The 27,656-nt window shown below is 39.7% G+C and overlaps 1 protein-coding gene across 1 annotated transcript in view; it reads right to left on the bottom strand.

The window, feature by feature from the left end:
* NYAP2 (neuronal tyrosine-phosphorylated phosphoinositide-3-kinase adaptor 2) overlaps positions 1-12,860 on the bottom strand; it is a 124,989-nt gene extending 112,129 nt beyond the window's left edge. The window contains exon 1 of the mRNA XM_062499459.1: positions 12,646-12,860. Coding sequence (XP_062355443.1) covers positions 12,646-12,851 — 206 coding nt within the window. The 5' untranslated portion in view covers positions 12,852-12,860. The remainder of the gene's footprint in view (positions 1-12,645) is intronic.
* Positions 12,861-27,656: the final 14,796 nt, after the last annotated feature.

Genomic DNA, 27,656 nt, shown 5'->3' on the forward strand with positions numbered 1-27,656 from the left:
TTCTCAGGAAAACAAATGACTAAGTAGGAAGAGGCCAGTCAAAATATTTTGTCACAAGCCTAAATAGCCTTTTCCACTGCCATAACTACAAACAAACAATACAGAAACCTGTGGTTTAAACACAAGCCTTTAGACAGCAAAGTTCATTAGTTAACTGAATTAGTGAAATTTGAAATTTTAGAACAGAAAAGAGGTTTGGGCCTGTTTCTCAGGAAAAGAATTGATTGTGGTAATATTTTCTGAAAATGCAATCCCACTTGTAGGCATGAAGGAATTCTAAAAAAACAGTTCATGAAAGAGGAAATATTGCTGCCACTCCTCCCCTTCTGCAGACACAGCACAACACAGCAGCAGCGGACTGCTGGGAGCGGTTGTCAAAATCTTCACTAGGTTTTAGTGGAGTGGAGAGGGCCTTTGTTCAGCACCTTCCCTGGAAAGATATAATCTCCAAGTTTCCTTTCCCTCTTAATAATATATCAGAACAGTTATTAATAACAAATAAAAGATGCTGAAACTATTGTCATAAAATACAATAAAAACAGTAACCTACAGTACCTTGTTCTGCCAAAAGAGTTTTTATCACATATTCCCTTACATGTCTCCTTATTTAAAGGCTGTTTTTGCATTAGAATCTGTGTACAGTTGCTGGCAGAGATGCATGGATACACACTTTGCCACTGTGTCCCTAATAACACAGATAATATTTCTTCTCTGTTGAGTGGTCAATTTAGGTACAAGTACCTCTCTAAATTAATTCCCAAAGCAGATTATTGTTCTCTTACCATAGATCTTCCTCAAAATGATAACCAAATAATAAACTCATTTGAAACTGAACAAGCAGTCTCTCACTGAATAGGGTTAATTATCAGTATTTGCACCTTGACTGGTTACTTGGGAAATAAAGATGAAAATCTGACAGCCTGGAACTAGACACTGAAAATAGATTTTCTTCAAGTTCAAAAGCAACACCATAAATCACAAAAATTAACTTCAGCACATGAACTTAAGAGTTGGTCTCTCTATAAGGCTTGATAACTTACATCTGCAAAACAGACAGGAGCCTAAATAACTTCAGGGAGTTCTGGCAATAACTAATTAAGACAAATGCAGTATTTCACAGTATTTTGTTGCTGTACAGTGTTCTCCATTTTACTCAGACACCTAGTGGTGTAGCTGGGCTCACACAAAGTTCTTGACACAAAAAATTCAGGTTCCAACTAGATGAGAAAGAAAAACCGCATTGCTCCAGTCAGGCATCTGACAGAGGAGAGGCAAAGAGAAGGGGAAAGTGATTCCTTCCCATTATTTTAGTAAAGATCAGTTTATCAGGAGCTCCTTTCCAAGTACAAACTGTGCCAGTGGGTGGCAGAGCTGACACTGACAGCAGCATATGTTGCACCTGCCCTGTAGCAAAAGAATCAGGGCAGCACTGCACTGCTGCTGTTCCCTTCATGCACATGAAGGTGCAGACACTTGCTTAACTCCAGCTCCACCACTAAACTCTTCCTTGCACACCACCACTCATTCCTGTGAGACTGCAGCCCGCCAGATTTCCAAATCAAATGCTACACATAACTGCTTTTAAACAAGCAAAGTTAGGGAAAACTTGTATCAGTCTATGATTTGCTGGGTAAGGAGCCGGAGATCCTTGTCATCATCATCATCAGGTCTAAGGGGAAGTATGTAAAGGAGCAAAGGTGGGTTTGGAATGCTTTGTTGATAATGGAATGGACCATGGTTGCTTTTGATTTTTTTTGCTCTGTCCTCATTTACTCTTCTGAAATATAGTAGAATGTAGGAGGTGAGAGCAAAAAATGTTTCCAGAAAAACAATATATTCAGTATAGTTCACTCAGTTGCAAAGAGCTCCTTAATATCTAATTTTAAAAATCATAATTAAAAACCCCACTACTTTATCTTCACACATTCATGTCTTTCAAATGAAAGACAGAAGAAAAAAGCTATGAGCAAAGACTTTCAAACCTTCAGCCATATTTTTTTAATGCTCAAAACAGCATCTAAGAGGAGAAGACGGAACGCAGGCAAGATGATGCTGGTGAAAGCTCTGATGCTCAAAGCCAATTTCCCTTTCAGGAGCTGCTGGGGCTGGAGCAGTCACATGGCCACTGGTGTGTGTGGGTCTGTGCTCAATAAGCCATGGAGCTCTTTGGCTGAACCAGCGGGTGTCATGTGAGCCAGGGGTTGCCATGGCAAGCACATATGCAGCTCCCGATCTGCTTCAGCACTGAGGCAGTGAAATTCAGATTAGCAATGCATGAATATGATTTTCCCAGTGAAAAAAAAATAAAAAATCTGCACTTCACTTTGTTTAACAGTTAGGATGTAAAACTGAAACAATTAAAATTATCTGTGAAATGCTATTTATGATAAACTGCTCGAAAACCTTTTAATCTCAGAACAATAGCCAGGTAACAAACACTAGCTGTTCAGTCTTTGATAGTAGCTGCATTTTGGCATAAACTGCAGTACATGAATTTCAGAATATTTTTCCATTTAAATACCAAGAATATTGAATTTCTTCTTCATCCCTTTAATGCCTTACAACTGGAAGGGAGAAGAATAGGAGATGGCTGTTCCAATGAAACAAAAATTATGTCAAATCAACCCTAAAAATCACTCTTTGCATTTCTTAATGTGGTAATCCACAGGCTGACATTCCATGCAGGAAACTTCTGTGAAAGGTGTTCCTTTCACACTGAAGTAGCAGTTTATCATCAGAGTCCCAACATCTGGTACCATAATTAAGCATCTTGCTAGTACAGCAGGCTAATGAAGACCTGCATCATATGGGCTGCCATTCCTAACTGGTGAAGGAATGCAGCTGGAGCTACTTGCAACCCAAAGGCAGGTTTATTGAGGGGATTCTGTTTCTGCAGGGGCAGCCATAGGACTGTTTTACCAGATTGAGGCCAATTCCAGCAAGGCACATTCTTGCACTTTCAGGAACCTCACTATGATGCCAGGATCTAACATAAAATGTTTGGAAACCACTGGCATACCACAGCCTTCAGTGTTTAATACACATACAGGGGATATTCCAGTGTGCTACTGATTTCAGAGAAAAGATATTCAAGTCCTGAAGTAATCTTAGAGACTTTACACAGTAATTTATAAGGACTCTAGCCATACCACAGAGCCACAGAGCCATAGAGCCATAGCCATACCAGAGCCTAACCATAAAAAGTGAGTGCCCAAGTCTTTAAGCAAGTATATAAAGCAGACAGATCTCAAAGTAATTGAAATTTTTAATAAAAGTCAGTCCTTTGTCTCCATGTTTGGAGAAGTGCCTGAAAAGGGATAACTCAAATTGAAAAAGACAATTGATTCTCTTAGTATTTCTTTCCTACCGGAAAACCAAATAAAAATTTAATTTTAATTAAAGCCAAATAGACTCCCCATATGCCAACATGGGCTTCCTAACTCTGGCCATCACTTATAAGGGACTGGTCTCAAACCTTACAGCACCATCCAGCCTGTAACTGCTACCAGCTCAGGGCACATGGAAGTGCAGAGCTCTCTCAGCACAGAAAGATCATCATGCTGGCTTTGTTTTTTGCCCTCATTAGAAGATACTCTGTTGGGGCCTCTTGAGTTAATTTCAGATCCTTCTCTTTTTTAACCTTATGCTTTTTACTTCACCCCTGCACATCTCACTTCCAGCACATACTATAGGTTTTTCTCCAATAGCAATAAAAGGGAATATCTCCATTGCAAATCTCTTGCTGATCTAAAGGAATCAGAATACTAAAGCACAAAGTGATGCTCCAGGATTTCCTCTGCATTAGAGTGAGCAGCATTTAGCATTGATTTCTATTATTTTTAATCGGATGTCCAAAAAATTGAAGACCTACATAATTACTGATCCAATCAAGATGCTTCTGCCACAGCAAAACTGCATAACAGATTATATGAATTTTTACTGAAACTACCTTGAATCTCTCTGCCTACCGAAGACAAATACCAAAATCTAACCACTAAAATATTGGATGTAGTCTCAGGATGAAAATAACTGATTTTGTTGCGCTACTGAGTTTTGTTAATGATAAAATTGTTAATATCTCACTCGAATTCATCTCATCACCAAAAATTAGAAAAATTAGTTCAGCAGTCATGCTCCTCCTAATGTGGTTTTGGTGTTAGCAGAATAATTTTTTAATTAGCCTTCTTGGTTTACTTATTCGGACATTCCCTTTGTGGATGGCTGCAGGACTGTCTCATGTCAGAGTCACAAAACTGAGCATATGATAAATAACTTCTCACACTCCTCAATACCTCTCTTTCAGCCCTGGGCATTCTGCAAACAGCAGGAATTTGCTACCCCATAGCTGCACAGAGAGAAGCAAAACAAACTTTGTGTTTAATTATAGAAGATTATTCTCTAGATGGGCTACATTTTTAAACAATCTCTTCTTGCAGTACTAAAGGACTCAGCAGTTTCCTTTTGTCTTTAAAGATTCAATTAAAAGTATGTTTCTGGAATTAAATTACAGCATGAAATTAGCTAAGGGTATGAAATACGGCATTTGCCCTGGCATTCAGGGGAAGGCTGTTCAAAGCAATTCACTTAATGGCTCCAACATGTGATCTCAACTTAATAACTAAAGTGCCCTCAGCTCACAGAGGATCTACTGGTGAGATACGCCCTGTATAATCCACCATAAAGAGAAATGGATTAAACCCAGGTAAATCTTATTAATTTATGGAAAATCCTGCAGTTACTCTCATTTTTTGATCTTTTAAAATGCTACCATTTTGTCAAGAAACACACTTGTTGGAAGGAATATCTCTGTAGGTTTTAGCTGGCTTTGGTCTTCTCAATCCTAACACATTCCAGAAGCGTCTGCCAGAGTCCATTGGAAGTGTTTGCTCCTCTGTAGCTTTCAGAGAGAACAGCTGGATGGAATTCATCACAACCACTGGGAACACACTTCAGTTTATTCTGTGCTGCACCAGTATCAGAGAGGAAATGAGCAGACCCCTAACTCCTCAGCTGCCTCTTTAGTCATCTGTTAGGTACAATTTCAGCTCATGCTGTGAGCTGTCTTTGCTCTGCATGCACTGGGTTAGTGTTTCAGAGGAACCTAATTTCCATTTGGGGTCCTTGAGTACTGTGCAATAAAAAGGGAAATGAAAAACAATTCCACACATGCCCACCTCGGGTGGGACCAAGCAGCTCCCTGTGCTCCTTGCCAAGTTCCTGGCAGCTCCAGGAATCAGCACAGGGAGTTCCTGGCAGTTCCTGGCAGCTCACCAGAGGCAGCAGCCCCTGCCCCAGCCCAGCAGGGCTTTCCCGAGGGCTGAGCTGGACCCACCTGCTGGCTCTACTCCTGAAGGTAGGCCCCGTGCTCAGGACACACCACACAAAGGCATTTTTTAATTGGTTGGTCTTATGGGGGGCTTTTTGTGGTGAGGGCTTTGTACATTTATTTATTTTTATATATATTTTAACTGACTTCGCTTAGGATTACAACTAAAATTAGAGTAGAATGCCAGAAGGAAAAATAAAAGAATTCTCAAATTAACTATAAAACCCACAGCTAATAATGTCTCTGCAATCCATTTCTTCTCTAAACTCTCCTTGCTCCTATTTTAATCCAATCACACAAAAATATAATCAGTGCACATACACATTCTTCTTTTCATACAAATTTTAGCCACCGATGCAGCATAACTTGACAACAAGATGCCCTTCACCTGATGCTTCTGTTACAGAAGTGGTGTGACACTCTCTTCTTCCAGGGGCATATGCAAAAACAGACTGTCTACTTCAGGCTAAGAAAAGAAACATCCCAATTAAATAATCAAGTATTAGACCGTGTTTCCCTGTGAAAGAATAGAAATAAATAAATAAATAGAAGCATGCATAGCCTGTCAGAAGGGTGCTGAGGAGAACATGCAAAGGGCACAGATGCCTGCCAGCTGGATGGGGCTTAAAGCAATCTTTATTAATATTAAATCCAGCCAAATACAGCTGCGATTCATGGGCCTGAAAAGAGCAATGAACTGAGCTATTTTGCTCAAAGGAAACATTTGTTTTTCTTCAACTTTATGAAGAGTTATTGTTAAATGATGGATTTTCCTGAAGGTACAGAAAGATTTACTATTCTGATGCTGGCATAAAGCATCAGTTCTGCTGGGTTCTCAGACTGGGGCTGTGTGTTCCCAGTATCTAGGACCATGGCTAGTTGCAATTTTGCTAAAAAAGGTTTTGAGATTTCTTTCTACATTTTTTGTACCAGTATCTGTTTTGCAGGTTGTAACACAAATTCTAAATTTGCGTCACAGGCAATTACAAAATTTGTCAGGGGTCAATGAACTTCAGCATGGAGCACTTTTTGATTACTGGAAAACTTCAGCCAGAACAGATCAATGCTTTTCATTTTTTATATGAATTGTGTCTTATTACTGAATGTGTTTCTCTATTAATGAAGTCCAACCTAAAATAGTTATAAAAACTTTATCTGGGCATGCTTGAGAATAGTCTTTCTTATTTTTTATCCAGTGTTCATAACAACAGTTTAAATTAAATGCTACTCTACTCTTTGCAATTTTGTAACATATTTGAAGACATCTTCCAAACAAATGCAAACCTTTGACTGCAAATAACAGCACCACCAGAACTCTACCCGATCATGCAAAATAGCTCTATTTCCACAGCTCTACGCGCATCTCTCTTGCTGAGAGGGATTTTGGGTTAGAAGAAATGCAGTATAATTTTAACTACATCCTGTTGTTGAAGAGTAATCAAAAGATAGTGAGAGAAGAGACTGGAAATAGAAGTGAAGTGGGAAGAAATTACTACAAATTGTCCATTAAGATCCACAGAGCCCCCAGCATCTCTCAGCAGTAGTGTGCCAAAGGCTGTGTCCTGGAGGTACAAGACACCTCCAGGATGACTCAGTGTGTGTTCAGGTGGCTCCAGCCTCGAGCTTGGATGGGAACACACGCCCAGATGGAATGGGAGCAAGGCTAGCTCACTCATTTACACAGGTGGTCAGGCAGTCCTGTGAATACCAACAGCACCGAGACACTTCCACTGGGTTTTAATAAGAACAGGGGTCTGGAACCCCTTTGGAAGACTTCTGGGCTCTCTATGACCCCACACCCCTAATTGTGCTTTTAAATAGAGCAAATGAATCCTGAGAGAAAAAAATGCACCTGCCTACCTGGTGGATCAGTATAAGTCTGAGCAATCTGTGGAACAATGAAGGGAAACTCCCTGAGAGGAAGTAAAAGTTGTAGGCAGAAGCCCTAAAAGGGGAGAGTCTTTGAAAATAACACCAAGATTTAAGTAGCAAACTGACAATGATTTCTGCTTTATCTCCTTGGTCTTTTGGATTGTGAGGCTGGATATCAGCCTCTATGGTAAATTTTAAATAACATTAATCACACAACAGTTCTAAAATAAAACTTCTCAGAATAACAGCAACAGCAATATAAAATAGTTTGCATTGTGTCTGTTGTTTATTTTGTGTGGCAATAATACAGGCAGCCATATGGATATGAGCATTTGGAAGGGAGGATTTGTTGGCTAGATCATAACATCTGTTTACTTATAAAAGCAACAAAAATACATTTGGAGGTCACTGACTGCACTACCATTTTACTCAGTCTTGATGAAAAAAGCCTATCAATGCTACTCTTTCTACATTGAACCAATTACAAAACACATCCCAGGATATTTTCATGAAAAAAATGGTTTTGAAATCATAGAAAAATTCGTCTCTATCACACCTAATCAGCCATTCCACCATAACAGTGGTATCAGAACAATAACTTAATCTAGGATGAAATGAGCATGCAACATATCCAAGAGGAAGATAAAGAAAACAGCAATGCCCCACTTAGGATTCCTCATAGCACTAACCTTTTAATCAATGGACCATGTACCACTGACCTCCTATCCAAAAATCACATTCACTAAGTGTACTCAGATTTGAATTAAAAACAAAAACAAACAGAAAATCCCCAAAACAAACAAACCAAACCAGAACAAGAGAAAAACAAGCAAAATAACCTCCATAACTTACATCAACATACCGAGCCAATAACTATGGGTTAACAAGTTTGTAATGTATAATACCTCAATAATTTGTTTACAGGTATTTCAACTGAGGCTCTCACCATAACCCATAATATTTAATGCACTTCCTTCACTATTTTTTTGAGGTCAGGCTATAAGCTATAAGCATGTAGTCTAGCAAGCATAATTATTCCTGCAAATTTAGAAACACACAGCTTAGTAAACAGAATTTCAACTACAGACAGATGTTCAGGAAAAAAAAAGAAATAGTACTTTAAACATTCCTTCACTTAAAGTATTGTTGTGATTTCAAGACATAATTAGAAAAATTAATTTCATAATGACATTATTTTAGGCTATTTTTTATTCTGGTAAAAATATTTTGCTAGAAACTCTTCAGCATGTCCATATACTCTAAGATTACACACATTTTCTCAGCTAAATGGAGTTTTTGGCAGTGAATAATCACAATAATAGAAATCTTTTTGTATTTTCTCGCTGTCACCCACGCTTAATAACGACTTTTAGCTAAATGACACATAATTTGTTCATGAGGGAAACTAAGGATAGGAATTCCAGAAAACTACAGAAATATAATACCTTAATTAAATTACTTCCACAATCATTAAAAAATAAAAACAGAAAGAAAAAAAGAAAAAAAAAAGAAAACAAGTGAAAAATGTGATCTTACTTTTGCTGATGGGGTAGTCTTCAGTACTTGATTTGCCAAAGAAAGGAGAGGTTATGTTGACAGCTGTTCAGTACAATTCCTTCTTTACTACAAGAGCTTAACTCTGCCACTGGCTGGCTGGCCCATTTCTGCTAGCTTTAGCACACAGCAGTGCTCCTAAAAGCTCCTCCTCTTGACAGCATCTGTCTGGATACAAGCACAAGCAAGGCTTTCCATGGAGCCATTTAGGTCCTGGGAATGAGCTCCAAGTAAGGGAAACCATTAGAAGTAAATATTTTGATGACTAAGTTCAGGTTTGGCAGGCAGAAATTCATGCCCACTGACACCTCCAGCTTTACATTTACATTACAGTAGTCACATCTTCACAGTGTTAAAAGTGAAAATGAAGACTTCCCTGACAGAAACAGTAACTTGAATGATGCATAAAAAATAGAAGCCAGACCTTTGAAAGCATGCACTCCTTAAAAGTTTAACTCTGATTAATGCAACGTCTGAGCCTTCTGTGCAGGAGAGTTCATTATTTGTTTCTTACCAAGATTTTATATTTGTGCAACTAAAAAGGGAAAGCATTGGTGAAGTATCCACACAAAACAACAATAATGAACTATATAATATGTGTATTTCAGTTATGGATGAGTCAGAAAGCAATTGCTAATTCTAACAGATCCCTACGTAAACTCCAAATAGTCACCTTTTTCCTGGCACCCACAATAGCTGAGGCAAATCCACCTTCTGTTCACCTTCTGTAGGAAGAAATGATGCCTACAGCTGATACTGTATCATGGCAAATGTACATCTCATGGCATTACCAGTGAAAATTATACTGCTCCATAACTTTATTTGCAATTTATAGGCTCTGTGGGCAATATGCCAGTACCTTCTCTTAATCTGGACACAGCTCCCTGAATAGACAATGATCATGTAATGAGACCAGATGAATAAAGGATGGAAAAAAAACATCTATACATTAGTTCCTATATACATATGTATTTATTGTGTCTTACTCTCATCTACTAATCAGCACATTAACCTTATTTTCTCCACACGAGTGCTAAGTACCATACTAAAATTAGGTCAGAAATTCAGATCAGATCAGCTGACTCAGCCCAGCAAGATTAGACAAAACCTAGTTGCTTTTTTTTCCCAGTCCAATGCGCTGTGTTTATCTCCCGCAATGTACAATGGATCCATACATTTTTCCCCACAATTAACCAATCAGAACCAGACACCATGAGACAGCAATCACACTGAAGGTACATCAGTGCTACTGAAGAAACATCGCCCATTGTATCCTTTGGAAAGCAAAATGTACAGCAGACCTTTTTTTAAGGTCATTTTTCACATCTTGTTCCCAAACTGCTCAGATTAATGCATTTCAATGAACTTAAGTCATTCAGCATAGTTATGAGATGATTTAGGTAAATAACAGCTGCTTCTAAATAGTGTTGTGTGTGAATATCACCACTTTATTAGACAATATATTACTCATTATTATGTTGCTAATATACACAAACAGCCTTCTTCTAATGGAGACCATCTGAACACTGAAATTGAATAGCTTCTAAATAATTCAATAATCGGACTAGCAGGTAATTCTCTGCAGGTGCCAAAGACTTCTGGCTGCTTTATTTTGATTCTCACATGCAAAAGAAGAATATTTGAGGGATCCCCCTCTCCTCCTCAAAAATCTACCTGCAGTTAATCACAGGGGATGAGTCCCTTGTTGCTAAGGAGATGGTTTTCAGCTATTGGGAGTTTCCAGACGAGTGGCAGTTGCCACTGCACATGTGCACCACTTGCTATCTAGGCCACGCTCTCAGGAATTAGGATAATATAAATACCCACCAAGATAAGGTAAAGACATAAAGAATATAGTACAAAACAGAGAAGAAATCAATGATCCTACTTTACCCTTCCTGACTGCTGCATTTCAATAGACAAAATGGTCTTGGATGAATCTCTGGAGGTTACTAGAGGGAGCCGAGTCAATTGTAGTCAGCCTGACTTCAGTCATCATGGTTCCTTCAGTCAAATCAGGTATTTGTCCTTTATCTGCCAATGCTTTTAGTTTTTCTAACCAAAGGTTGAGCTCAAGTATCTTTTTTTCTACCTCTCCATACATGGGAGAAGGCAAAGAATACTTTTAAAAAGTGTTTTTCAAGATTTCTTGAGGTGTTTTCCTACTTTTGTTTCCCCAGGCAGATATTGTTCCCCCGCCAGTGTTATTGAGAAGAGCCAAGTGGGGAGGGATCAGAGGGGATCACTGCAAACACAGTTTCCCACAGAAGAGCAGTGTATTGAGGAAATGTTGATATCTCCAAACCACATACAGATACATGCTGTTCCTCTAATAAGCCCACTGTGTTGCTGGTCCTCCACCTCCTGTCTTCTGGCTCTGTGACTGAGGATAAATACTCTGTTCTCATTGATCACAGTTGAGTGTGGGCAAGAATTTCATGGTTTGGCTCAGCCCTAAATCATCTGTATTATCCAGAGCTCTTCATCAAATCGCTTTGCCAGGATCAATGAACAAACCACACAAACCAACCACAGCGTAGGAAATACTGTCACTACTATTCAAATGTAGAGAAGCTTGGCTAGAGGACTATAAAGAATCAGGTAGGTCCACAAGTTACTCTCTCATGTCCCAAGAAACCTATTCATAACAAAATCCGTTCTGGTATTTAATAACCTTTATGGTCACACATAATAAAGTACATGCAAGCATCTTAGCCAGAGTACAGCCAAATTAGCTGTATTCACCCTAATTTTACATTATTCTTATCACTCCAATGAAATTACTGACAATACAAATAATTCCACTTCCTGGAACAAAAAGTAACCATATTTTTGCTTTAAATTCCTTCATCTCCCTCCTCTCTCAAACTGTGTGTGCTGCTCCTTTCCTTTTTATGTTCTATCAAAATTATCAGACTACCGAGGCGTTGCTCAAATGTTCACAGCACAGCATGTCTGTTATACCAGGATGTACAGTACCCAAGACATAACATAAAATTTAATCACTTAAACTGAAATACAGAAGATTCATGCTGGGGGAAAAAAATTCAAAGGACCTCCTATCAGTTTATGCTCAAGCCATCCATTCACATATAAAAGTTAAGGATTTGGATGGAAGATTTACCTGTATTACAGAATTTTACCTTCACCTCAAGAAAAAACATTTTTTTTTGTATCAGCAAATGTGTATGTAATAAATATTTATATCTATTCCATTCAACCTCCTTTTCCTCTCCAAGAGGCTGCATAGATTTCATTGATATCCATTGGCATAAGAGGCCAGGTCATGTAAGTGTTCTTCTCATTAACTGTCAATTAAAATCAATGGAATTGTTCAAGAAGAGCCACTATAGGATTCTGCCCATCAGGGGCTTGATCCATTTTCCTGTAAGTGATTGCAATATTGTTACTGAATTCAGAGATCACAGAACTCGTAAGAAAATGTAAATAATAGACACTTATTTTAAAAAAAAACCCCTCAGACACCAGTTAGAAAACCTTGAAAATTTACCAGATTTAAAACATCAGCTCAAGAAGAGTCTCTTTTGACCTGTGAGACTGCCCCTGTCTTGCTCACACACATTTTTGCACAAACTGTTCATCTAAAAGCACTAAGAGGACGACAACCCATTTGTCACTAGTTTTATATCTCCTACTCCAAACACTCAAACTTTTTGTTACAAATCACACCTGCTCAAGATGCCACACATGCTCAAACTATGTCTACACAATGTAAACCACATGTTAGAGGCCTGACAGAGGCCAATGGCCTGTACTGCTTTTGCCAGCAAGCTGCTTAGAAATCAATTGCTCTATACATATTTACCATATCTGAATCCTTTTCTTTTCATTCACTCTGCCAGACCACTCATCTTTTTTATCAAAATATTTACCGTTTTATTGCTTCTTCTTGTTTTCGGCGTTTTTCACTCTTTTCTTTCAAGTAAGCCAGGTTTGTTTCATTCCTCATGCGATCATTCTCTCGAGCAATGTCTGATGCATTCTGTATAACCAAGCCATCATAGGCCTTCATCCCCATATCTTCAATATACTGGAGAAAAGCGCCCAAAGTGACCTCCTCCTGATTAGAACTCATCATCTTGCAGGAGACAATGAACAAAGGAAAGCAATGTTTCCTGTGGGTTGAAAAACACATAATACTTTAATCAGTAGGAAAATAGCTTATGGTTTATGACAGCAAGATTGTATCAGTTGTAATTAAAATCTCCGTAAGAGACAATTTTTCAGACTTTCCCATTTAAAGGATAATTAACAAAGTAATTCAGGACACAGAGCAACATTACTTGATACAAGAGGACACAAAACCAAGAGTCTCTTCTTCCAGGCAATGCAGATCCATACAATTACACTATTTAAATTCCAAAAACATTTTCATTTGCATAAACACTGCCATCCTGAATCTTTGTTTGAATTGAACTGAGAAGGCTACTATCACAGGACAACAGGTACCTTTCACAGTTTAAATAAGGCTGCACCAAAGCAGATTACCAGAAAAAATTCCTATTATGACTACCAGATAAAGTTCCTAACCTGAAGAATATTCTGAAGTTCAGGTGAAAATTATTGTTCCATTTTTCAAAACAAAATCTTAAAAGTTTTCTTCAGGCTCAGAATTTAGAAAGAAGTATTGTGAAATATTTTCTTGTATTTCTTATTAATGCGATATGAGCCCATAAACCCTGGCCATCTGTTGCTCAACATCTTGTAAGCTTCAAGAATGGACAAGAATGCTCAGCTAAGCTGGGATCTTCAGAACAGACCCTTGAATTCTCCAAGAATGTGTATTCCAGAGGTATGGCAGACACTGGGGTTTACAGCACCTCCTTTTGCTGGGCCTTGGAGCAGACAAACTTAGACCCCTGGGTCATTCCTGGGTCTGTGGCAGGCAGCCTAAAAACTCTACAGAAAGGCCCCAACAGATTTATATAAATCAACAGAACTCCTGGGAGTTGCAAGAGCTCTGGTGTACAGACACATCAGTAAATAGTACAAGAGACTAAAGGCAAGATAGAATTTCAAGAGAATGACTCTTTCTGAAGTCTGTACTCGATAGGACTGGACTAACCACTTACTAAATAAGTAAAATAGAAATTTTAAGAAAAGGACTGTTCCATCTTATTTTAAATACTGATTATTTTAAGGTCCAGAAGCATTACAAACTTGAGTGGCATTGCTGGCACACAGCCCCGTGAGGGGCCCTCATCCCACAGCCAGGGAGTTGGTGCAGGAGTCACTGAGTGACTTGCTGGCAGACCTGGCAGTGAACTCGGCTCTCTAAGACACGTTTGCTTATTCACTGCTACAGCATTCCTCCCTTCCCTGAAGAAGGATGGCGTGGCTTCTCGGAATCAGCCTCAGAACATGCCAACAATACAACTAGAAAGGATCTTATTGAATAGGCAATTACAATCCTGTCTGCACACAGATTTTAGGGGCAGGGTTCCTGTGGAATCAGCTACAAAAAATATTTTCCCTATTTCCTAATATAATGTTATATTTCTAATATTTATTTCATAGCTGGAGAAGTAAAATTCTGATGTAGGTTGGCATTGGTTATAAATAAATAAATAAATTTAAATTCTCTTAAGGTTTCTAGAAATCAACTCTTGGCCTTCAGACCTTAACCCTGACTCTGAAAATGCAAGGGATGAAAAGAGTAGAGAAATATATTTCTGCCTTCGAATGTTTTTTCCCCATTTTGATCAGGGGAACTTTTGAAGTGACAATGGCAGCAAGCAGCTAGTTTCAGGCACTAGCCTGATTTTAAATACCTTAAAAGTACACTGATAATTTCCCCTTTTTCTCTTGTGTCTGCATATCAAAATTATTTCTGTACAACGGTAACACAACTGTTGAAATCATGAAGACTCAGAAGATGCAAAGAGTCTTCTCCTATTACCTCTTCTGCCTTCCAAGAATGACCTTTTCTATCAACTAAGCCTGAACATGAACATAAGGCTGATGTTGAGGGTCACTGAAGTGATCTTTAAGCATTTTCAAGCATGGGTATAAGTATCTCCTACTAATCCCTGCAGGGTAAAACCAGTGAAGGAGGTCTTAGTGCAGCCCAATGTGCCTGCATGCCATTTCACACAGCTCTGCCACTGGAGCTGGCTAGAGCTCTGCTGGGCTGGAATATGCATTCAGCCATTCTATATGTGCACCATAAACAGCACACTGTCTGCACAGGAGGATGTTGGAAAGCTGACAATGAGCTGAACAGATGCTATGAATGTTATGATTCTTCAGTAGACATCATTTTAGACCAGTTCCTAACCTTGCTGATTAAAAAGAAACAGTAAGGTCAGATATCAAACCCCCTTCCTGAGACTCTCTCTACAGCGTGAAGGCTACAAGATTAAAACCAATGCCAACAGCACAGACAGTTCTAACTCCCCTTTCTCTGAGCTCCTCATATGGTATCTGCTTTTTGATGGTTAAAGTCTGGGCCATTTCTCCAGTAGATGGCTATTTTATTATTTTATTTTATTTATGTATTCCACTTTGGACTTCTAGTGATGTCTTGTTTCTGCATATGTTGAATTAAATTCAAATAAACCTGCACAATAGAGAAATCTTACCCTAGTGACCTGAATGGCAGTAGTGTCATTGATTTCTTCAGTGAAATTTTTATTCCTGAAATATAGTAGGAAATTTTATGCTGAAGGTAACTTCAACAGGGTTTCAAAAAATGCAGCTTTCATCCATTTTTCCCCAAGATACATGATCTGCTTCACATTGTCTTTTGTGACTATACTGCATTTCTTCCCCTCATTTTTTCCTTTCTTTTTGGAGGTTAGAAATGAGCTGACAATTAAGGACATGCTAAATCTCTTTGTATTATGATCTTTATTTCTTTAAATAGGGGGATGAAATAATTCTTGTTGCAAAAAGAATTAAATAAAAAGCCTGTATTCTGCTTCATGAACTGGGGAGAGACTTCATATTCTGGTCTGCTGTTGATGTTTTTTTACTACTAAACTCATGCAAAAACCTTACCATTTACTAAATAGATCTAAATCTTTGATCTATCAAAGATATATCAAGTTCTTTGATCTATCAATGGATCTATCAAGATCTATTCTTTGTCCTAACAAAGGCCCAATCCCACAGCAGTATTGAGCAACTGTAGCTACTGAACTCCTGTGACCATTGAGTCTTGCATGCTTATGCATGTGACACCAAATTCAGTTTGAGGTGCTCTTGGGGGTAGCTGGGGACACACAGATATTTGAGAACCTTGAACCTACTCTTATAGCACTAACTCCAAAGGGCATCTGTACATGCAGCAAGCATTTTCTGAGTCAAACCCCTTGAACCTCCCATGTATGTGGTATTTTACAGTCTCACTGTATTTACTAATAGTGTACACTTGTGAATACTATAATTACACAGGGATTTAAAATGCAAACAGCAGGTGCAAAAAGCTTCATTAATTACTGTAAACATTTTTATAGTCCTAGTATTCCTTGGGCAGCACACTAGGACCAATTTTACTTACAGGTATTAGTGCCACTTCAGAGAATACGCTACCTTAATAAATGTGCTCAATAACTGCAAGAGGCTGCAATCAACACATATAGCCCCTGGAGTCCCATACAGTGCCTGCCTCTTTGGAAAATGGCTGGACAGCACTGATCAACTTTAGAGCAAAAGTTCTGATAACTGGTAAACTCATGCAGTGAGCAATTGCTAACCATTTGCCCGGGCAGATAGTGGCACAAACAAGGGTGCTGTTTTAGTATGTTCATATTTGATTAAAACTGTGCAAATGCAAATTGCTAAATAAGTCATGTAAACTGAGGCCCCACCATCCTGGTGTCCCTAACATGCACATTGTGGTCAGGGATTTTGTTATCCAGTAACAAGGACTATATAGAGTCACCTGTGTATTTGCAATCAAGTTGCTTTCAGTGCACTTTGTTCTCAGAAATCAAGCAGTCCTGGAAAATTATAACTGGCAGTTGTACCACTTGAGAAATTCTTTAGACACTCCCTTCTTTTCCCCTCCTCATTGTGAAGGAACAAAAGGAGACAGCGGGGGCAGAGGAAAAGCCTTGGAGTTTAGCTATTGAAGCCAACATACTGAGAGGTCAATAAAAATGGTTTGGAGGAACTTGGTTCTGAGTGTTCACTGAACATGAACATCTTTGAAAATCCATCTGAGCACAAGGACACAAAGGAGTTCTCCATCATGTGCACTTTGCTTCTTAAAGACTAACACTCTGTGAAACCTCACTGAGAAAAAGCCACAATCACACCCATCTTGTCCACTGACACCTGCCCCTTCAGGTACCCCCAGATCAGAGGGACCCTGGCAGAGGAGCACAGAGTGGCTCACACTGGCATGGCTCATGCATTCAGTTGTCAGCATGGAAGGAGTAAAGCAAGAAAGATTTTTATTTTTTCCTTCCCTGCCAATGCATCTGGTTTGCTGGCAAGGGCAAGCAGTCCCTTTTCTGGTTCGCCTAAAAATATTTGCATAACTAAATTCAAGATCGTTGTATTGATTCAGATACGATTTCTGAGAGACCAGAGTGCATTGTGTTTCACAGGACGGGTGCATACCTTACTTCTCATCTAACCCTTTCCTCTGATGCCACATACACAGCATTTTTGATCACATCACAAACCACCTCCTTTTCGTATGATCAGTGTGCAAAAATATTGATTTCAGAATATGACCAATCGACTGATTATTACAGTATCCAAGCAGTGCTACACATGAAGATTCAGACATGCCATTCTCTCTCTTATTCATATCAGAATCCCCAAAATATCAGTTGCTTTTCAGCTTGCTTGACAGTCATAAGCTGCAGCTGTGCTGCATTGAAAATTGGCAACGCTGACATTAAACTGAAGGAGCTTTTTGAAGTAATGACAAAGGCACTGATTGCCTTCTTCCAAAACAGAGGGAATTTTTTTTTTTTAATTTTAATGTAGGAGAAGAGACCATGGAAAAACAAATGTGGGGCTTTCCAAAGTCCTGAGTCCAATCTCAAATTTATAAAGGCCTACTACACACCTCTCCAGTACTGCCTGACTCCCTCCCAAACACTGCCTCCGCTCTCTGAAATAACATCTGCTTTCTCATTACCTTTTAACTCCCTCCACTAAATTCATTATATCAGAAGGATTCTGCACAAACAGGAATGATACCCAGCCATTCAACCCTTGAGTCTGAGCTGTTGTATTCTAGCTTCTTGCAAGAATAAAAGCAGACAGGCCAGCCGTATCCAATTTTCACAAACTGCTGACCGCAGCAGCACTAATAAGGACCTAATGGTATTGGGTGTACAAAAAAATACTTTCACTGCAATCAAGAAAAATTTAGTGAGGGAAAAATATACTAGAGAGTTCTACTTTGCAGAACTCTGTCTCCTATTATAACTGTGCCTTATATCAAGCGATAGTTGAAATACCCAAATCGGTGAACATGATGAGACAAATTGCTAAGACATGTCTTTTAGCATTGCATTCCCTGCTCATCCTCAACAATAAAACAATGTTTCTGTTTCTATATACAATGATGCTGGAAATTATAATGTCAAAGAGGAAAGACCTTCGGAAATCAGCTGCAACTTCTCTAATACATATCATTTGACAACTATATATGCAGATATTGAAAGAAAAAGAACCAAGGAATCACTAGTGTCATTTAGAAGCACAAAATATACTTTGTATTCTGGCTGGGATTACAGATTATATACCTGATGCTCATTAAATTGCACAGCATGAGTTCTAGCACCTGGGTGAAATCACTAAAGCTAAGTAGTGCTGAGACCCCCACTTAAAGAGGTTAAAATTGTCTCCTTCAGTAGACTGAAATTGCTACTGCAGGGGCTTAAAGGAATAGTCAATTTCTACAGATGTCCTACCCTTTATAGGGGAAAGCTGTGTTCCCTATAGTTTTAAGAACTAAAAAAATACCTTGGGCCTTGAATTTTGGCTGCCTTGCAGGTACCTTTTTGAAAAGGAAAAAGGTCTAACAATGACTCCTCTATGACTCCAGGATGTAAAAAGCTCTTTACTTTGCCATACAGCAACACTTTTATCACTTTTATTCCCAGAGGAAAATAAGGCTTCCTCCTAACTGTGTGGATGCTGGACAATTACAAACCTAGATTCAGAATGGCTAGCACTTAAGTGCAATTATGACTTTTTATTATCCCATTATTATGCAGACAACTTATGAATAACAAGAAGAAATAAAACCACAAAGCAAGCAGACATATACACACATTCTGTATGCAAATAGGAGTTCATTTGGAAACAGAAGAAATCACAAGCTTCTTGCTGATGGGCTTATTTTTTCCTCCTCTTTAAGAAAATGAAATGGAGATTTCACTACCACCAGCATCATGTTAAGATATTTTAAAATATTAATGGTGCAGTGGGTCTGACAAGTGACTATCATAAATGTTAGAAATTATTTCAATTAATTCATCAGAATATATAAAAAATGGTTTTAATTATTTAACAGTGCTTTTTTAAAAAAAAATCAGCTGCCAAATGTCTTCATTACAAGCACAATCAACATGTGAAGTACACAAAACCAGTCAAATAGACTTCAGCTTTTAGTTTAGCAGTGGTTTGATTAATACTTTCTAAAAATACATGCAACCTCAATGCTATGAATTCTGACAACTCATTACTTTGTAATGTTATTTTTTCATTCCAATTAGCACCACATTCACCATATTTTATTAGCATGCTCATATGATGTATTAAAATAAGTACGTACCAAAATTCAAGTCCACGGGGACTGCTAAGTGCAATAATCAAAGGTGACTTTTGCCTGTAAAAGCCCTTTCCTGTGGTTATCTCAGTGCAGTCGGAAGGGATATTTCAGCACCATAAGAAACAGATTTTCAGTTAGGCTCAGTTTTTTCTTCAGTTAAAGTGCATTAAATCTTGTTGGCAGAATTGCCCAGATTGTAGAATTCAACATCACTATAAGTCAGTGTGTTGTGTTACAGATCTTCTTAACATACAATTAAAATGACATGGAAAGTTTGGCTTAAAAAGAAAATGAAGTGGAAAGAAAAGACAGGTGCTTGCTTCTTTAAATCCACACTCAGAGAGGACAGAGTACAGATAATGGGAGGGTATAAACAACACCCTGTGTTGAGGTCCAGCAGAGAAGAAACTGGATGATTTTTACCCACTTTACAACACAGACGATTACAGCACCATCATATGCACTAACACAGAGATTTCTAAGGTGCCTCATTTGAATATGTTCTGTGGAGACAAAAAGAAAGGAATATAAGGAACAGCAAATATCCTATCCAAATGGCTTCTTGCAGCAGGAAAGATGCTTGCTCGCTCATTGCCACTTACAGAAGGTCTGAAACAGTCTGGCTCGTGGCATCATCTCTGTCTCTTCCCCGTGACTACAGGCAGGCTTGCTCTCTCCAGCTGCCCGGGTCCGTGGATGCTGCTGTTGATTAATCAGGGATTCTCAAACAAAGAGCAAGCCTACCTTCGGGTGCCAGCAGGACTGTGGGGCTCCTCTCCCGCTGCAATCCGGCTGCAACCAGCATCCTAGCACCTCGGACAGCTCCGCCGCGCCGGGCCCATGGACACGCGGCACGCCGGAGCAGGGGCGCGCCGGCGGCCGGCGCGGCAGCGGCTTCGCTCCAGGCTCCGGGGCTCGGGCGCCGGCACAGCCTCCTAACTAGACAACAGTCTCGCCCTTATCGCCACTGCACTGAAGTCTGATTAGCAAATAATCCAGTGGAGGGGGGGGAATCTGCAGGAGCAGCGCTGTACATCACATGGAGTCTATAGGTAGGAAAGAATATGAAACAACGCCCTTTCCCCCGCCTTCTCCTTCCCCAAAAGAAGAGAAATTGTTCTTCCACGGAGAATGTGTAAGTTAACCTTTAGCCCATATTATGGCTCAAGGAAATGAGTAGCCGCTTAAAAGCAATACCTAAGCCTCCGTTTGATACCTCATATTGATGTATCTTTTGCACTCACCCTCACTGAAAAGCAGTGCAAGGCACACAATTACTGCTGACGCAGATGAGAACGCTGCTTGGGGAAGGAGGGGAGGAGCTTCTCAGCCCATCAAAACAACCTCCCACCACCTGCTCCCATTGCACGAGAACAAAACTACGCAGCTCAGACAGACTGAGCGTGGCATTTATGCCGTTTTCCTAATATTGACATGCACACTCTGGAAAGAAGCATTCTGTTTGAAAAGCATTCAGGGTGAAACTACACTGTTTTATGCTCATCAAGAATTTGTGTAATGGTTTGGAAGAAAACATTTCCTTTCTTCTGAACCGGATCAATCTGTGTTAGAGCTCCTCCTTGCAGAGTATGTGCAGTTTTGCTTTCTCTCCCCCAAACCTGCAGCCTGGACACAAAGCAAAATCGTTCACTCCCTGCACCAAAGCCAGGGAAAGGAACGATGGCTGAATGTGCACAGATTGCATTATCCCATTGTCAAATAACAGTTCATTCGTTCTTCTTTCTTAAGTTATGGGCATTTTTTTCTCTACCATAAATCTTGATTCTGATGTTACAGTAACAGTTGAATTTATTCCTAAAATTAATAATATAAATTATGGTCATGGAATGAAATCCTTTCAAAGTAATGCATGTTCACGTGAAAAGCTGTACTGGTACATAAATAAGACCTAACCTTCAGAGCACAGGATACTTGTTGCAGATTTACTACCCCACAACTGGAATATCAACATCACCCCACATTCAACAGCACTCAGGATAGCCAACTAGACACATTGAAGAACACAGTGACCACCTTCATGCATTGGAACCACAGCCTGAAGAAAGCCTGATGCTAAAACTCTCTCTCATATTCACTGGTAATTCATTTTGTGCTCACTGTAATAATGCACATCCCAGCACAACTCTTGCAACCCTGTGCAACATGACAGGGAATTTTCCTCATGACATTTCCAAGAGAACATTTCAAAAGGATGGGTTATCATTTCAAAGAAGGGTTACAACACGAGAACAGGGTTTGAAGATGTGGAGGACTTTTCTTTGTGTTAAGGGAAAAGACCTGGAAGGGAACAACTTACAGTGTAGAACTGGAGGTGGTCCTGTGAAGAGAGTTTCTTCCCTAGCCCCAAGGCTATCCCCCCAGCTATGCTTCTCAGTTTTTTCTTTCCTTGAAGGATACCTTAAGAGCAGCTGTGGCCATATGGTAATTGGGAAACTTTAATTTTCATCAGCTGGAGATTCCTGTCACATAATAACCTCTTATTCCCAATACTTTTCTGGAATTAAAGATCTTCTCTATCTCTGCCCTAAATCCTGCACTGAAAACAGAAATTGCACAGTCAAACTTCTTTCCAAGTTACTTTAACAAGAATATCACTGTAAAGATATTACAATTTCATAAGCAACTTGAAGAACTACTAATCTTAATCTCAAAGTGTGAAACGTTTATGTCTTCACCACATGGTTCATCCTAGTAACTGAATTCCCTCAGATACAATCCTTTCCCTGACTACCTATGTTATTGCATATTTTTGCAGTTTCCACATCTTCGCATTCTTGCACCAGGGCTCCTGGGACTCATGTGTCCATCAGCTGTGGAAGGAAATGTCCATTTTTCTTTCCAGTAGGATTGTGGGAAGGGCACTGAAGTTACAACCTCTGCAAGGCTGGCAGTTCCATTCCTGATTATTACACACAAAAGCTTCTAATTTAGTTTACAATCCAGGAAAAAGCACCTACAGAATTGAACATGGCATTTCCTGCTTCAGTGACAGAAAAGCTGGATCAAAGTTCAGGTAATGTGTTTTGTGTTGTTCATTGTTTTTTTACACAGGTTTCTACAGAACAGTGCTACTCACCTTTAAACATCTCTCATGACAATTCTAATGAACCCACAAATGGCTTTGACTCCTTGATTATAAAAGAAGACTAATCAGCACAAATACATGCACCTCCACAAATTAATACCTGTGTTCTCATTCTGCAGAGGCCAACACCTGCCTTCCTGGCCTCCAAACAGCCAGCAGTGGAGAACCATGCATTCCTCACAGCAGCTGCCAATCCTACCTCCCTATCTCCTTTGCTCCACATCCTTCCTGGAGATTACAACCACTCAATTCCAGCAGATGTAATTACTTGCATTTGCTTTCAATTTCTGAAGAACATGTGCAAGGATTCATTACATACCTGAAAGATTAACCCATTTTATTTCTGTACCTGTACGTACATGCTTACACACATATATAACAAATCTACATACAGAGAGATGTGGCTTTACCTGTGGTTGACACTTGCAAACCAGGAAAAGCGAATATGAAAAATGTGCTGTGGAACTGCTCATTGGCAACTACTCAAAATAATTGTGTGATAGCCCAGTGTCTGCTGGCTATGCTGGCAGTGGGCTGGAGTGCAGAGTATGTAATGAGGAGACAGCAAACCTCTGCAGGAGGCTCTTTGTTCAGGGTATGACAAGTCCTTTCAGCCTCAGTGACAGGTTGAGGATTTGCAAGGCCTGGAGACCGCAGGCAGCACAGAGACAAAGGGCTTTCAAGAAGAAGAGAATACTCATTTAAGATGGTAACAGACCCCTCAGTGATTGAGAAAGGCAGTCTGCCTGTCTCTGAAGAAAGGGAAGCTTGAGGACAAATGGAATAGAGTCAGCACCAGTGACTCAGTCTCTGCTTGGCTGGTGAATGGAGGAGGAAGGCTCTCCAAGAAAAGTAAATCCCATGTTTCCAGGGCTGAACCTGGTAACACCTGAGTTAATACAGAGACCGTTATGCAATTATTTACATTTATGAGCATCAAAAAGGACAAGTTTCTTGTCTTTGAATGCACCACCTCCCAGGTCACCTGAAGCTTCTCCAGAGAAGGAAGCTCCATGACAGATTTCTATATCTGACCAACAGACCATAAATTAAGGGTTCTATGAATGGACACTCCACAAGTTCTTTAAAAATCTGAAATAAAAACCAGAAACTGAGGACCTAAACCTAGAAATTCCTGACTCCTAACCTAGGGGACCATGATAGGAATATACATCCCTGTACCCAAACCCTACACCCCTGTGAATGGGAAGAGAGAGGCTATTGAACATTGTCCTTGCAGCAATCAAATGAGATAGGACTCTTATCAGTCAAGTTTTCCTGAGACCAAAGGCTGACCAAGCCAGAATCATCACAGCAGAAGCTAAGGTTTGCCAGTTTACTCCCACTTACAAATACGATGCCATCAAGATGCTGGCTTTTGCTATTTAACAAATTCTTTGTTTAGCTAAGCTAAGCTAAAATTGGTTTTATTCTTTCTCCTTTACAATGCCTCCTTAGCTTCAATTGCTTTCTCTGTCTTCTGTGTGCTTGGCCCTGACTCTTAGGTTTTATTGCTGCCAGTCTGCAGTTATTCTAACCACTTCATACCTCTTGAAGTATGGATTCCTTGCCTGATCCTGGGCCTCATCTCTTAACCAGGCCTTGCTACTATCCTTGACTTTTCCAGGAGTGACCTTTAGCTTTTTGTGCTTCCATCACCTAGCATCAGGTTCTAATCAGTCCCAACTATTGTCTTCATTTCCCAATAAAACCATAGTTTCCTCACCACTACTATCTTGCCCATGTGTGAGGCAAGTGAAATTTTCAGTGTCAGTCTTGCCTATGCTTCATTCTATGTGTCAGTTTAGCAATCACTGTGATAGGCCTTTAGCATTAATTTTAAAAAGATGCTTGGATTTTTATTTGGATTTAAACCTGAGTTAATAAAATTTTTGAATGGAAGTGGGTTAATTTGAAGAAAATGCATAGAAAACAAACTACATCCAAACCCAAGCACAGTGCTTACCATAACTTTGACCTTAAACAACCATCTCTTCTGTTTGTTCATGCTCTTAGTACCCACCTACCATCATGCTAAGCAAAGGGAAAACTTAAACTTCTATTTGCAATTAATTTTCAACCTGACATACTGAAATACTAAATTGAGCTTTCAAGGCTGCTTTTCCCAAATTATTTCATTCCATGCCCCAGATAAGCTTTAACATTCATGCTTTTCCCCTCAAGCATTCTTATAAACCCTTGAAGTTCTGCAGTTGCTCCCTCTCCCATCCTTTTTCCCCTCTCTCACTCCTCACAAACACATTGCTGCCATGAAAAGTAAAACTACTCACACAATGAGAGTAAAGGAAGGTCTCAGTGCTCCATCTTGGCATTTGTTTCAGCTATTTCACATCCCTCTGTAGCACTCTCTCACTTCCCTGGAGCACACTGGCTCTATCCCTCCCAGCAACAGACTATCCACCACCATCATGCACATTTCTCTCTTCAGAGTTCTGAGGAGGATTCTTCTAAAGGTAAAACAGTAGAGGGGTCCCTACTCATGTAAAAAGCCAATTAAAGTTAAATGCTTAACTGCCATCTGTGCCTTTAAGAAAAATCTCTTAATTTTCCCCAGTGATCAGTTTTTTTCACATGGGACCAATTTTGCTGTTATTGCTTAGGCAAAATTCCCATTGAAGTCCACAGGGAACTTTGCCTGAATACAAAATATAGAGCAAAACCTTGTCCTTATTTGCATAGACCACAAATCACAAAGATCACATCCTGATGCAAGTGATTTATCCTACATGACAGCTAGTGCAACTAGGCTATTTTTAACCATTATTTTTTGTAAAATATTTCATTATATTTACCATTCAAAAAAGAGCCAATTGATTCTTTTTTCTTCAGCTGGATTAGATGGAAAGATTCTGGCTGCTTTCCAAACCCATTAATTACTGAATGGTACATTTTCCACAGAAATGTTAAGCTATAAGTAGTTCTTCTGGAGCCAGTTAACTCCTAGCTAAAATCAATTAAAGCTGGTAAAGATACATTCTATGGTCAGGTCCCAAATACAGACATCTGTATTTATAGCACAGTGGGTGCTGGTAAAATCCCCCAACACAGATGCAGTTGCACTGGCAAAACAATGCTTTCACTGCTCAGCTCATACAGGGGACAGTAGGTGGGTTTATTACTCCAGGATAATCCCAGCTGTGTCAGTAGAGTTACACTCACATGATGCTCTATTTCTGCTTTGGTAGCCTCAGTTTTCTAGCCCCAAAGAAACACTCTTTTTCCTATGGAGTACAAAGGCCAGGCAGTTTAAGCTTGTTTGTCACCTCCCCACCCCACTTGTGAGGGCTTGCGGGGAACTGGGTCATGGAAATGATCCAGAACAGAAATAATTTTGGGTGAGAATGAAGGAGCATCCAAAAAACAAAGAGGATGGTGTTCCTTTCAACCAAAGCACTTCCTTGCACTACACAATGCAGAGGGCACTTCACAGCGTGAGAATGGTACCCCTGCCAAGGTGGTCCGTGACTTTTACTAGAGTGAAAATCCCCGTGCTACAAACACTGGTTTTCTGGGAATGAGACCAGTGCCCAGGCAGCACACGTACCAGAGCTGGTGCACTGCGACTCAGCCTGCTGAGGGTTCCATGAACAAAGAAAATCCTGGAAGCAGTCAGGGAGCTGACAGGCAGTGCTCCCCGTCCCAGAAACTCCACAACTTTGGCAAGTACATGCCACCACCCAGCTGCCTTAAGGCAGAAAAGGGTCACAAAAGTGACCATGCATGTAAGTTGCAAAGTGCTTTACCAGACACTTGACAATCTCCAAGCGTTACAAATTTGTGTAAGCTAGCACTGCAGCTTTAAAAACAGAACCAAGAATGCAGCTCTGCTTCCCTCCCACCCTCAGCTCTTCCTTTGGCCTTATTCTGGCACAAATGTCACTTGGCTGTGTGGTGCAGCAGATTGGGAAGCTGATCAAGCTGAGAGCTAGCCTGGGGTTTTGGCATCACGTGCATGTTGTTATTTGTGAGTGGACCACCCTGCCTATGCAATCAGTGGGCAGCAGAGACCCAGTGCAGCCCAGCAGATGGAAGGCAGGCCAGTTAGGTCTCACTCAGGAACATCCAACTTCTTGCTTTCATCCAAGCTGGTGAGAGAGCTATGAACAAGGAGCTCTAGTGAGCCCCACAGCATCTCTGAACTCTGAAACAATTGTGCCTGGAATCCCACAGAGCACAAAATCTGTAAAAGAAACTGATGATGAAGTCCAAAGCAAGAGGTCTTGAAATGAGAGATAAGAAATTCTCCAGGAACTTGAAGCCGCCTATCTGCATTTATTGATAAAATCTGCATTTTTTTCCCCAGTACTACAGAAAAAGCATTCCCATGAATCCATTAGGAAATGGGCAAAAATGTGGAAAGTCAGCTTTATTCACTTTCACAGAAAAACATCTGTACAACTAAATAAAAGCCCAGTAAACATTTGAAGACTGGAAAGACAAAAAGAAGAAATTGCAGTTTGTACTTTAGGATCGAAAAATTGGCAAATTCCTCTATAAAAACATAGCTGTGCTATGAACATTAGGATGGTATTTGCGAGCAAATTGATGCTGTTGGTTAAATTCTTTAAGGCATTAACTTTTCAAAGAAACTAAAAGATGCTATTTGTTCAATGATATACACTTTATACGTATAAGCCACACAACTATATAATGTATTTTTAAATGTGTTTTCTTTCAGTACTTAATAAAAATCCACATGAAAGTTTTCTTGCTGCATACTTCAGAACAAGACAGGAGGGCAAGTGAAATATGAATGAAAAAGCTGTTAGATCTCTAGAGAAAACATGCCCAGCTAAATGCTTTATGAACATGGGGGGAAAACAGAATTGAGGAGAAATTGTTAGAAAAAAAAAAAGAGGAGAGAGAGAGTGGGAAGATGACTTCAAGCCAAAGAAGAGATAGCCACAGCAGACGAGACAGAGAGTATGCATATGTGCTTGTTTGTTTGCTTTTCCTAATGAGACAAAGATGGTGTCATTAACTCCTGAGATGAAGAAAATGACGTCAAAGATGTT

The sequence above is a fragment of the Cinclus cinclus genome, chromosome 10 (assembly GCF_963662255.1).
Source record: "Cinclus cinclus chromosome 10, bCinCin1.1, whole genome shotgun sequence".
In the NCBI taxonomy this organism is placed as follows: Eukaryota; Metazoa; Chordata; class Aves; order Passeriformes; family Cinclidae; genus Cinclus; species Cinclus cinclus.